Source organism: Corvus hawaiiensis, chromosome 24 (assembly GCF_020740725.1).
Source record: "Corvus hawaiiensis isolate bCorHaw1 chromosome 24, bCorHaw1.pri.cur, whole genome shotgun sequence".
NCBI classification, from domain to species: Eukaryota; Metazoa; Chordata; class Aves; order Passeriformes; family Corvidae; genus Corvus; species Corvus hawaiiensis.
The window spans coordinates 7,768,778-7,780,591 of NC_063236.1; the positions used below are offsets into that span (position 1 = coordinate 7,768,778).

Consider the following 11,814-nt stretch of genomic DNA (forward strand, 5'->3'; position numbering starts at 1 on the left):
AGCGGTCTGAGGGCGGCCCAATATGGCGGCGGCGGCGGTAGCAGCGGCAGCGGTTCCGTGCGGGCGGCTCAGCGCCCGAGGAGCCCGAGCAGCGCCGGTGACCCATCGGCCCCAGCAATTCGCACCGCGGCCCCCCTCGCGCCTCGATAGAAGACAATAGCCCAGCCTCGGGGCAGAGCTGGGAAGGGCTCAGTGTGCTCAGAAAGCCCGTGCAGAATGGCGGGGTCCCGTGTCCAAGTGGTGCGGCCAGGATGGTGCGCAGCAGGCAGGGATCCCCACAAGGGGACGGCCCAGGGCTCAGGGCCGCCCCGCTGCGTCCCAGCGGGGAGAGCTGACGCGTTTGACCTGCAGCTCCTGCCCTGGCCGTGCCCCCGCTGTGGGTCAGCGCGGGCCTGGGCCGGGGCCGCCCCGCACCCCGGGCACACTGAGCGCTTTGTCCCGGGGCCCACGGAGCCTTCGGCCACGATGGAAAAAAGCTGTGGGAGAGAAACACTCTGAGACCGGGGGCAGCGCCGTGCGAGGCCCGGGAGGAAACAGATCATAATCTCCCTAACGGAACTCGGCTCATCTCCGAGCGAGTGCGCAGAGGTGGAGTTGATGCAGAGGTTGCTCCCGGGGCCTGTGCCAGAGGCGACCCTGGCTCTATGTCCCAGACAATAAAAACCCCAAAGGAACAGGTGGCTGGGACTGTATTTATACAGAGGTGCTTGAAAAACTAACCCAAATGATGGTGTGCTATTGGGGCTTTTTTGTTTAGTTCTGTGTCCCTCTTGGCCCTCCACACATCAACCCAAAATCCGCTGGTGGAGCCACTTCCCACAGCTTGTGGCTGATTTCCTTTCAAAGGGCTCTTTCACACAGGGGGAATCCAAACCCTGCACTGCCAAGGAAAGAGGGCTGGTGCCTGCAGGGCCACTGGTGTGTGGGGCAGGAGGTCTGTGGCCAGTGGCTCCAAAAGCTTTATTGCTCGTTAGTTTCTGTTAAGTGAATCCAGTACTGACAACCACCGGGGGTAGCTGTAGTTAGGGACACCCTGGCATGGTGTGAGGGTGACAAGAAGGCGCCACTTGGTCAGTCCAGGCGTCCTTGGATGATTGCAAGGCCCCACACCTTGGAGCACAGTGGATGATGCAGAAAGGTTATTGAAGAAACCAAGGGGGAACTGCAGCCCTAGGCCACAGGGTCCCGACCCACCAGCAGCTCTTTTTTAATACAGGGTGTAAAACAGAGCGCAAGGAGTTGAGTCCAGCAGTCCAGAGAAGGTCCCACTGCCCCCTCCCCAGCACTGGGCTGCCTGAGCCTCCTTTACTGATGGAAATGGGAGCACCTCTGCCTTATGCAGTCCCCTGTAGGCTCTGTGCTGGTCCATCCAGAGGTGGCCACACTGACTATCCACCCAGAGGGACAAGCTGAGCCCTGCCATTCCCAGCTGGACTCTGCCATCCTGGTGGGCTAATTGGTGGGCTCTGTGGCCATGGTGTCCACATCAGGAGATGGCAGCACGCTGCTGTTCCCACCGTTGCTCACGTTTTCCTTGCTGTTTTCTCTCGTGGGGTCACTGTCTTTATCCTCCACCCTCTGCTTGAGCTTGAGGGAAGAATCTCTCCGGGACAGAAGGGGCTGGTAGCCAGCAAAGACTCCTCCACTCACGTTTGTTCGCTTGTCTGGGGGTGGACAGAAAAAGAGAGTTGTTTACCTGGGGCCCAAACTGACTGTTCAGATGAGAAAAAGGTTTGTAGAGTCCCTCCTTGCAAGAGGCATTGGGGTATCTTCTCTGGGAGTCCTTCCAGCCACCAGATGCCCCCCAAGGGGAAGATGGGTGGGGGTGTGGGCTCTGCCCCAGCATGGCTGTGGTCAGGAGGTCCAGGGAAGGGTGGTCAGCTGGGTCAGCTGGTCTCCTACCTCCTGGCCCGATGGGGTGCATCAGTCGGTTCATCTGGACGTTCCAGTGCTTGACGTTGGTGCTGGCCTGTCGCAGCTTCCGCTGGGCCGCCTGGCAGGGGACGGAGGAAAGGCGTGAGCTGGTGCCCCACTGCCCCTGTTCTGTTCCCTTCCATGAGTAAGCCTGGATTGGAGGTTCCCTCTGGGATGGAGACCCAGTTCACCCTCCTCTAGACCTTCTGCTCCCTCTCCAAACCTCCCCCCTTCACACGCTCTCACTGTCAACATCGCTTTGGACAACAGCACTTTGTCCCCAGGGCAGGACACGCTTGTCCTGTCTCAGCCACTGCATCATCCCCTGCCTACACACGGCACAGCTCAGAAACCCCCAAGGCAATTCCAGCTTGGTCCTCCCCAGTATGGAGGTGACCCTGGGAGGGCTGGGAAGTCCCCTGTGTTCGCCGTGTGAAGAGATGTGGCACTGACGTGATGCTCACCATGACATCTTGGTCCACCCGCTGCCTGTTCACTCTCACTTCTTCCAGCTGCTTCTGTGCCTCTTCCAGGCACTTGTTCTTGTTCTCCATCTCCTGCTTGAGGACTTGCTTCTCCCTCTGAGTTTTGATGATATATTCTTCTTGCTCCTCCTTCAGCTTCATCAGCTGTTTCAGTTTCTCCTCTTCCTCAGCCAGTAGCCTGACAATGAAGAGCAAGAGGTGAGGATGTCCCTCTGCCACTTCTTCCACCAGCTCTCTCTGTCCCAGCCTGCATACTGGGAAGTCACCAGCACACCCCAGTACCTGGGAGCACTGAGCTGCCCTGGGGAGCACATCCCCATGCGCAGCTGCTGCCCTGGGAGCGGGGCTGCTCAAGCAGGGGGAGGGATGCCCTGGTCCTACCTGGCCTGTGCATATCTCACAGCCTCCTCGTCCTGCCGCGCTTTCACTTCCTGCTGCAGGGCCTCCTGGAGCCTCTCCTGCATGTCCTCCAGCTCCAGGATGCGCTTGCGCTGCCGCTCTGCCTCTGCCTCCTTCAGGACCATCTCAGCCTGCATGGAGGCACGAGCCTGCGGCGGGGACAGGAGCCATCAGCTGGCCGGGCCACCACCAGCGTCCCCAGAACCCAGGCCCACCGAGCGGAGCGGGCCAGAGCAGGGACAGCCCATAGTGACAGGTCCAAAGCAGTTTCCCTGCTCAGGAGCCAGGCTGTGTCATTCAGAGCCAGTGCTGGCTGTGAGGTCAGAAATGGGCTCTCTGTCCAGCCTGGCACCAGCAGTTGTCTCTCACTGACCCCCAGCTAAAGACCCTCGAGGCAGATTGTCCTCATGTCCTGCTCAAAGGGATCTCAGGCACAACAGAGCCCAGAGGTGATGCGTGGCAGCAGCACTGCACATCCAAACCCCTGGGCTGCCCCGGGCAAGGGAAGGAGAAGGAAGCAACCACCCCGCGAGCACCACAGCCCATGGCAGACACACCATGGGATGCACCCACCTGCTCAGCCTCCCGCAGCTGGATCTCCAGGGTCCTCTGCATCTCCTCGTGCTGCTGCCTCCGCCGCTGCTCCTCCTCCTGTAGCAGGATCTCTGCCTGCCTCTGGGCCTCCTTGAGCAGCTCCAGCTCCTGCAGCTTCCTCTCCTTCTCCTCCTGCAGCTGCTTGAGCCGCTGTGTCTCCTCCTCCTTGGCCGCCTTGCGCTGCTCCCGCTGCTCCCGCTGCTCCCGTCGCTTCTGCTTCAGGTCCTTGTGCAGGGACTTCTTTCCCTCAGCCTGCAGCCGGATGGCCATCTGGATGGCTGGAGAGGGAGGGCACGGTCAGTGGGGACGTGCAGGGGGCATGGGGAAGCTGGGGAAGGGGTGTGGGGTGGGCACGGACCAAGCGTCCACTCCTGGCGCTGCCGGGTGTCAGAGGCGCTCATCTCGTAGGTGCGGGACAAAGTCTTCACACAGAACATGCACCTCTTCCCATCCCTGTCTGGCAACACCTGCAGGGAGAGGACACAGCACAGCATTACCCCCTGTACCTCACCTTATCCCCCCATCTTCAGCCACAGGGCTGGCTGTCCCATGCTCATGGATGTGAAATTGTGTGTTCTTGGGTGTCCCTTCCTGGAGTCTGAAGGGTCTGCTCTCCCCAAGCTGAGCATGGCCCGGGCTGTACCTCCACGCAGCAGTGCTTGTCCAATGCGATGCTCCCCTTCTTCTCCTTCCGTTCCTCGCTCATGTAGTAGGACAGGACACTGGGCTTCAGCATGAACCACCGCTCCGACCAGTTCCTCCTCAGCTGGCCCCTCTTCCAGAGGTAGCCCTGTGCCCGAGAGACACAGAGATCAAAACCGTGCTGGGGGCAGGACGGAGCTTGTGCACTGGGATATGTGGGTTCCTTGCCTGTTTGAGCACATCCTCAATGACCTCCTGGTACACCTCCTCCACGGCCATGCTGATGGCCTCCTGCTCGATGCCTCTCAGGAACCGCCCCGAGTTCACCATGTCCAGGAACTGCCAGACTGTGAGCCCGCCCTGCCCCTGCGGCTCCTGGGACAGGTAATCATCCAGCTCACAGGAGTTCAGCTCCACGTTCATGGCTGTGCAGATCTTCTTCAGCAGGTACTCCACCTGTGGAGATGGGGACACTCAGTGACAGGAAGAAGCTGTCCCCACCCCACCAACCCATTTTGGAGAGCTCAAGGCCACATCTCTCTCCAGCTTGGAGATGCAGGACCCTGATCCCAGAGGGATCACCCCTTGTGATGGTTGAGGCATTCCAGGCAGTGGGCTGGCTCAGGAAGCTGGAACTGGGTTAGAGTTTGACCACTACTGGGAGGTTTTTCCTTTTAACCCCAAGGATGGGATGCTTTGGCTGGTTTGTCTGCAGAGTAAGAAAACTCTGTAGCAGACAAGAGCCTGAGGGAGTACAGGCCAGCACTGTTAAACCCCATTCAGGACTGTTGTCTCAGAGCCACGGTGAGCTCAGCACCACTCTGCTTTCCAAAAATCACTGGGGAGGAGCAGGGGGACAGGTCCTTATGGAGACGAGCATCGTTTTAAAACTGCAAATGAAGTGCTTTTAAAAGAGTCAAGGTGGTTGACATGATGTGGGGAAGACTTATTACAGCTCAAGTTTTGCTGCCAGCTCTCTCTGCCCACGATCTGGGGACTGAGACTGGTGGGTGACTGCAGGGAGCCACGCAGGAAGGTGACACACAGCAGGGTCCCCACACCCAGGTGGGTTTTTTATGTCATTTAATTGTGAGAAGGGCAAGAATTGAATGCAGTTGCTCAGGATGATTCAGTTTTTCATGGTCTGGGGAACAGGAAACACCTCTCCCAGGGCACAGGAAGTGCGGTCACCCTCCTACGTCTGCGCAGCACGGTGCTTCTTGTCTTTTTTCTCTCCCCCCCCCTTTTTTTTTTTTTAATTTTAGCTTTTCTGCTGATCTCAGGAGATTGAAGGGGTAGAAGGCAACAGCAGCCATTTGCCCAGCCAAGTTCCTTCTGCTGAGGCCACTCCTGGCTTCTGCACTTGTGCGCTCTCCCCAGATCTGCCCCCCTTCTCATGGGGGTTTAATCTGACCCCAGAGAAAGGGAGAACCTTCCCCTCTAAATGCTGTGCAATTTGGAGATTTGGCGATTACTGCCAGAGGCTTTTCTTTGGCTGGCACCTTACCCTTAACACTCTGCATGCTGGGCAGGGGCTGAGCACCCGGTGGCAGTGGCCACAGAGACGGACAGCCAGGTCTGCTCTGCCACTGCCCTCTAGGCAGGAGAGGCTGCAGCATTTTGAAGGGGTCTCCCCTCTAAAGTCCCCCTCTTCTCCCTGGGCAGTGGGGGTGGCTGTGGGCACAGCGGGGGTGCCCAGGGCAGAGAGCCCCCTTGTCCCACCCCCAGCCTCCCTTCTCTTGTCCCCTGGAGCACCACAACTTGCAGGATGCAGTGGGACATGCCAGGAAGCAATAGTGGGATATGTCACCCACAAATGGGGCTCTGCCAGCACATGGAGTCCTGGGAGGACAGGGATGGGGGGAGAGGCAGGTCCTACCTCATCTGGCACCATGACGAGAGGGTATTTGTCTTCAGACAGAAAGTTGAAGAGACACCAAAGCTTGAAAGCGTCCTGGTGGGACACAACGCTATTCCCATTCCGGTCGGGTTTGTAGTTCTTCTTTGCCGTCAGGGTCCAGCAAAGCTCATCAAAGTTTTCTTTGACAAAAGCACCTTCCTCCACCTGCAGGCAGTGAGTGGGGAGCTGAAGAGCTACAGAAAAGAGTTCTGGGGGAGGAAGTGCTGTAGAGAAGAAACCTTCACTCCTAAAATCTGTCCAGTGAGAAGCATGGGGTGGTTGGCAGCACCAGCAGGAACCCTGGGGTGCAGCACATGCAGGACGGTGTGGAGCTTTCCAAGCCCACATCCCCAGTCCCTCCATGGTTTTGGGTTTCTTGTTATCCCATTCAATCACAATGAGGAACTGGGGAGCGAAGGGAAGTACTGGCCCGAGGGCAGCCAGCAGGAATGGTGCCTCCACCAGCCTCGTCCCTTCTGCTGTCACGGTTCTGTGATCATGTCCTGGCACCGTGAGCTGCCCCAGGCAGCAAGTTTGCTGCAGAAGGGTGACCTGTGATGGGGATCAGAAGAGCTCTGGCTGTCCCTGAGTGCTCCATCCCAGCTGTGTGAGCCACGCACCACCAGCACAGGAGCAAACTGCGGCCTGTAGCAGTTTTAAAACTGGATGGTAAAATCCAAAAGCTTCTCTTACTAGGAAAACCCACTTCTCCCTTTTCAGGCTGCCTCTGGGATTCTACTAACCATAGTGAAACCAGAAGAGGTGTGTTTAAAGATCACCTCCCAAAGAACCATGTGGGCAACTGGAAGGATTTTGGCCACTCTGTGATGGGGAGATTGGGCTGGGCTGACCTTGGGCAGCTCCTGCTCTGAGCCGAGGGAGCTGGGGAAAGCTTTGTCCTTGCTTGCTGCAGACCAGATCTCTGCAGCCAAGATTAGCATTGCTGGACCAGGCTGGGCAGCTGCTGACCAGCTCTGGGCAAGGCAAAGATGGGCACAGGGATAGGGACTGGCACGGGGACTGGCACGGGGACTGGCACAGGGATAAGAACACCGGGAGAGCCAGGGGAGCAAAGGGTTACTGCACCCAGCTCTGGCCCCTCTCTGTGAGCACACAGTGGAAGAAAGATGTCAGTCATTCTTCCTCTCCTCACATGCTTGGAGGAAACAGCACCCACAGAGCAACCTCTGGCTGTGCCAGACAAAGGTGTCTTTGAACCGTGGAAAAAAGGGAGAAAGCCCCTGCCCAACTCCTGCTCCTGCCCTGGCACCTCATCCTCCTCCCTCTCCTGTTTGCCAAATGAGGTCACACCTCAAATCTGATCATGGCTGGAGAGGAAAAAAGAGGCTGATTTTTCTCTCAGAGCCCTTCAGGAAACGTGGGCAGAGATGCTGCTCCATCCAGAGCCGTGATGTAAAGGGATGACGTCATCCTTGCCAGGGAGATGCTGAGTATTAAACATTTCTCACCCATTTTGTCATTCACCTGAGCAGTCCCCATCTCTGTGCACCCTCTTTCCACCCACCAAGGCATGTGATCTCCAAGAGCTAAGGGGAGCTCCCCTCAATGTCCTCACTTGAGGACTAGCAGGTCTGGGGGATGACCAAGGAACTCACCTTGTCCAGGATGTACTTGTTGAGGTAGGGCATGTAGCCCTGGCTGGACACTGGCCCGTCATCGTCATCACGGAAATGCTCTTCCAGTGCCACGGGGTCGTGGGGGATGCACAGCACCGTGTACAGGTTGTGAGACAGCACCTGGCCAGGCACAAGGGGTGGTGAGAAGGTGAACAACCTCCAGCCCTGCCCCAGCACATCCCCAAGGTGCCACCCCCTCACTCAACCGCCTGGGGACTGTGCCCTGCATGGCATCACCTCCTGGCAGCCACAGCATCGAGTCAAGGTTTGGGTTTGGCATAATTTCCAAATGCAAACCTTAGAGAATCGTTTAGAAACAGGCAAAATTCGAGGATTTTTCCACATTAGTTTCTTTTCTTGGCACACGAGGAACTTCTTTCTTTAAAGGGCTGTTTCAAACCTCTCAGACCAAACAGGATTCTGATCTAGAAAAGCTGATAAGCCACCTCAAGCTGTGCATTTGGCACAAGCATGGCCCAGCCTGGCAGCAGCCACTGTCTGCTTGGGGCACAGAAAGATGGAAACATGAAATTAGGAAAGACTGGTGAGAAACTAAGCAAAGGCTTTGTCTGGAATGGAAGCAGACAATAGAGATGTAGAGACACACCATCCCCAGAAATATTCAGCAAGACTTGCCAACAGCCTGTTTTGTTCAAATCCCCCCCAAATAAAACATTTAGAAGCTCATGGATTTCCCACGTGCTGGAAAGCCTGGAACAAGGCTGCCCATGAGCACCACCAGCATCTCTAGCAGGTGGTGCTCTCCTTGCCTTTACATCCCAGAAGCAGGAGATGGTTAAACAAGTGTCCCAGACTGACACCTCCCCACTGCACCAGGATCTGCCAATGCAGCTTGCCAAGGGTTCAAGAGAGGGGATGGAGGAGATGGAACAGCATCCCTGCTCCTCTGTGCAGGGCTGGAAATTTCCTCCCAGCCGGAGAGGAGCCGCCGGAGGCCATGATGGCTGCTGCAGCTGGAGACAGTTCTTGCTTGACCAGATTTTCTTTCTCTTTTCCACCCTCTGGACCAATGGGATCAGCAGGACTCCACCCTGTGCTCACACAACAGGGCTGTAGCCCCAAGCACTGTTGCTTTGGCTGTGCCTTTTGGGGCTCGGTGCAGCCCCAGGGTCCACGCAAGGGTGGAAAGGCCTGGGAACATCATGGACATCCTCCAGGATGGTAACAAATCCATCAGGATGAATTCAAAGTCTGGGAATCGTATCCCATTCCGTGTTTCCAGCATGGGCCCTCATCTCCATTCTTCACCCCTCCTCCCAGAGCACCCCTAAAAAGCTCTGTGAGGTCTCACTTGTGACCCCAGCTGTGAGGGACACCCTGAGCCCTTCCATCCATCCCAGCACCCCGTGACCTGCAGCCCCTCCTCTCACAGGGCTGTCACTGACAAATGGGGAGGAAAGCCCTGGCCTGGTCGATGGTGGGGTGACTGGAGACAGGAGGGGTGGGAAACCCTTGCAGCCTCTGAAACAGTGACGGGAGGAGGAGAATAAGAGTAAAACTGCTACGAAAGCAGTTTGCTGGTACAACCTTTCCCTTGTGGCATGCCAGGGATGGCCGGGGGGGCAGGAGTCTGCCTGACTCCTCCTCGTGCCCTGGATTCCTCTGAGCACCAACCTTGTTTCTATTCTCCACCCTCTCCCACCGCTGTCACACCCATCACCCGTGAGAAGAGGCACCCAAAAGCGCCAGGGCAGTGCTCGGTATTTCCTGCCTCCTGCCCCAGCCACGCACGGCCACACTGAAGGACTACACCCCATATCCCATCCCACATCCACAGCTCCTCCATGCATCCTCCTTGCATCCCCCCCATCCGCTGGGAAGGGGGATGCAATGGCACTGAGAGGACAAACACTCCTCCAAGAGCACGGCTGGCTGGGAACAAAACTACCCAACATCGCTGGGTGCGCAGCACCCGACCGCAAACTGTCCTTCCTTCCTGTGCACACACACACCTACACTCACAGCGGCATCTGCACGCGCCTGCCTGCGCACAAGTGCCCCTGCAAGGAGCCCAACGGCTTCCCACAGCTGGGCCTCCACGCTGGAAACCCCGACACGTTCACAGCGACCGCCTGGAGCGCGGCCGGAGCTCAGCCCCAGCTCCCACTCTGCCAGGACGCTCCCACCCAGCTCTGGGGCTGGTTCCGTCCTGTAGGTGCAAACCCGGTGTCTCTCCCACCCCTGTTCAAGACCCTTCGTGTAGCAACACGCCCGGGTGAGGGAGCAGAGCACAGCCCGGCTCAGGGCTCAGCAGCCCTGGAGGAGTTTGGAGTGGGTTCGGCCGCTTTAACACTTTATTGCTCAGAGCTGCGAGACCCTGGATTCCTTCCGCACTGAACCGTGGCTGGCCTGTGTAGGCTGGGGCAAACAAGCTCTCCCTGGCCTGGAGGTAGGTGGAAGGTCATCCAGAGCTGAGCTTTGCTGTTCAATGACCTGCCACCAGCCCACCCCATCACTGAAGGTGCGTGGGAGAACATCCCTTCCCCTCTGGAATGTCCCCCTGGATAAAGCCGCTGTGGAGGTGCCATCCCCAGCATCACCACAGCCCCTACACCATGGTTTGCAGACCCTGCATGAACTCTCCCTGAAACTGCCATTAAAATCAGATTCTCTGTGGCCTCAGCATTGTCACTGGTGACAAAGATCTCTCAAGACAAGCACTGCACGTGTTCAGGCTGGTGCTTTTGGGTCCATCACATGCCTGGGCCAGGCTCTGGATCCTGAGCATGGGTGCAGGGGATGCTGTGATGGGGGCACAGCAGCCCCTCTCAGGGATTAGCAAACCAAATTAATCTCTGGCCTACTTTAGGATTTTCCTTAATTCCTTCAGCTATTTCTACAGCTTTAGTGGGTGAGCGTGGCTCACAGGGCACATGCCATGCGTTCTGGGGGGCAGCCGAAGGCTCTCAGCCGCAAAGGCTGAGCAGGAAGAATCTGCCTCCCTGCTGCTTCTCCTCCAGATCCCTGAAAACAAAACTCTTCTCTTTGGGGCAAAACACATCCCCCCCCCACCCAAAGCCCAGCACCTTCCCTGCAGTCTGTCCTGGGGAAGCCCTATAAAACAGAGGTAGTAGAAGAAAAGTGGGTCTTTTTGCAATGGCTCAAAACTGGTCTCGCAGACTGGCAGCAGCTGCCAAGTCCTGACGCAACACCTCCCCATGCTCAGCATGTTCCTGCTCAGGTCTCTTCTCTCATCTCAGACCCTGGTACCAACCAACATTTCCAGCCGCAGTGCCAGCCTAAGAACCAAAACGGATGAAAAAGAAAGATTCCCACCGTGTGCAAAGGTTAAAAAATCCATTATTCTCAGTGCCAAGGGGCTCCCTGGTGGGTTCCAGCAACCCTGGCCTAGGAGCAGACAAAAAGGCTTTTAAAGCTATTGATGAAGGGCTGAGAGCATGAGCCCTCTGAAAGCTGTTAAGAGTGGGAAGAGGGGAAAGCTGAGAGTTTATAAAATACTGTGTTATTTCTGGTCACATCACTGAGGACTTTTTGTTTAAAAACAACCTGCCCCTACCTCCCAACCCACTGGCTGAGCAAGAAGGAGAAACACAGGTGCTCCGGCAAGCAAGAAAATGTAAACAGTTTGGGCTCTTAGTTCGCCATAAAAAGCATAAGAAATTGATAACAACTAAAAATTAGATTTCTTATCATTTTCACCTAGAAAACACATTTGAGCATTAATTCCCCCCCCCCCTCCGCCCCCGTCTTTTTTTTAAAGGGAGATGCCACAGAGCCTGAGAACTTCACCAGAACTATCGTGGAGGCAACAACAAGGTCTTATTGATCTTAAAATTTAACAATTTCTCCGTGGAAACCCGAGGGGATGCAAAGCAGCCCCGGACTTGCTCTGCCCCTCGCTGCCCACCCTCCGTCCGTGCTCCGGAGCCGCCCGAGCTCCCCGGGGACTCACTTTGAGCTGGGATTTGGAGACCTTGCCGCTCTTCTCCACGTCCAGGGCGGTGAAGGCGTACCAGATGGACTTGAGCAGCTCCGCTCGCAGGTCCATGGCTGGCGGCGGCGGCGGCGGCTCTGCCGAGCCCGCGGATCCGGTTCCTGGAGCCGCCCGGGCGGGCGGGACGCGGGGCGGGAGCGCCGCCTGCTCGGGGCGCCCCGGGAACCCCCCGGGCCCCATCGCCGCTCCCCGCACGGCCGGGGCGGCACGGCCGCGGCTAGCCTCGACTCTCTGCTGAGCTCGGCGCAGAGATCAAAAGCTCCGTCA

At 57.3% G+C, this 11,814-nt stretch overlaps 1 protein-coding gene across 1 annotated transcript; it reads right to left on the bottom strand.

Moving 5' to 3' along the window:
- Positions 1–901: 901 nt before the first annotated feature.
- DEF6 (DEF6 guanine nucleotide exchange factor) lies at positions 902–11,692 on the bottom strand. Its single transcript, XM_048328389.1, has 11 exons — positions 11,506–11,692; positions 7,551–7,691; positions 5,914–6,099; positions 4,263–4,490; positions 4,036–4,182; positions 3,751–3,859; positions 3,372–3,670; positions 2,781–2,947; positions 2,379–2,577; positions 1,903–1,993; positions 902–1,664 (listed from the first exon to the last, which is right to left on the bottom strand). The coding sequence occupies exons 1-11, from the start codon at positions 11,599–11,601 to the stop codon at positions 1,453–1,455; spliced, it is 1,875 nt and encodes a 624-aa protein (XP_048184346.1). The 5' UTR covers positions 11,602–11,692; the 3' UTR covers positions 902–1,452.
- Positions 11,693–11,814: the final 122 nt, after the last annotated feature.

What these genes read in the sequence shown, in the direction of transcription:
- DEF6 (XM_048328389.1), bottom strand. Translation starts at nt 11,601, where the DNA reads ATGGACCTGCGAGCGGAGCTGCTCAAGTCCATCTGGTACGCCTTCACC. An exon ending in AGCTGCGGGAGGCTGAGCAG is followed by an intron (nt 2,948 to 3,371) that starts GTGGGTGCATCC and finishes TCCCCGCCGCAG; the next exon opens with GCTCGTGCCTCCATGCAGGC. An exon ending in GGGTGGACCAAGATGTCATG is followed by an intron (nt 1,994 to 2,378) that starts GTGAGCATCACG and finishes GTCCCCTGCCAG; the next exon opens with GCGGCCCAGCGGAAGCTGCG.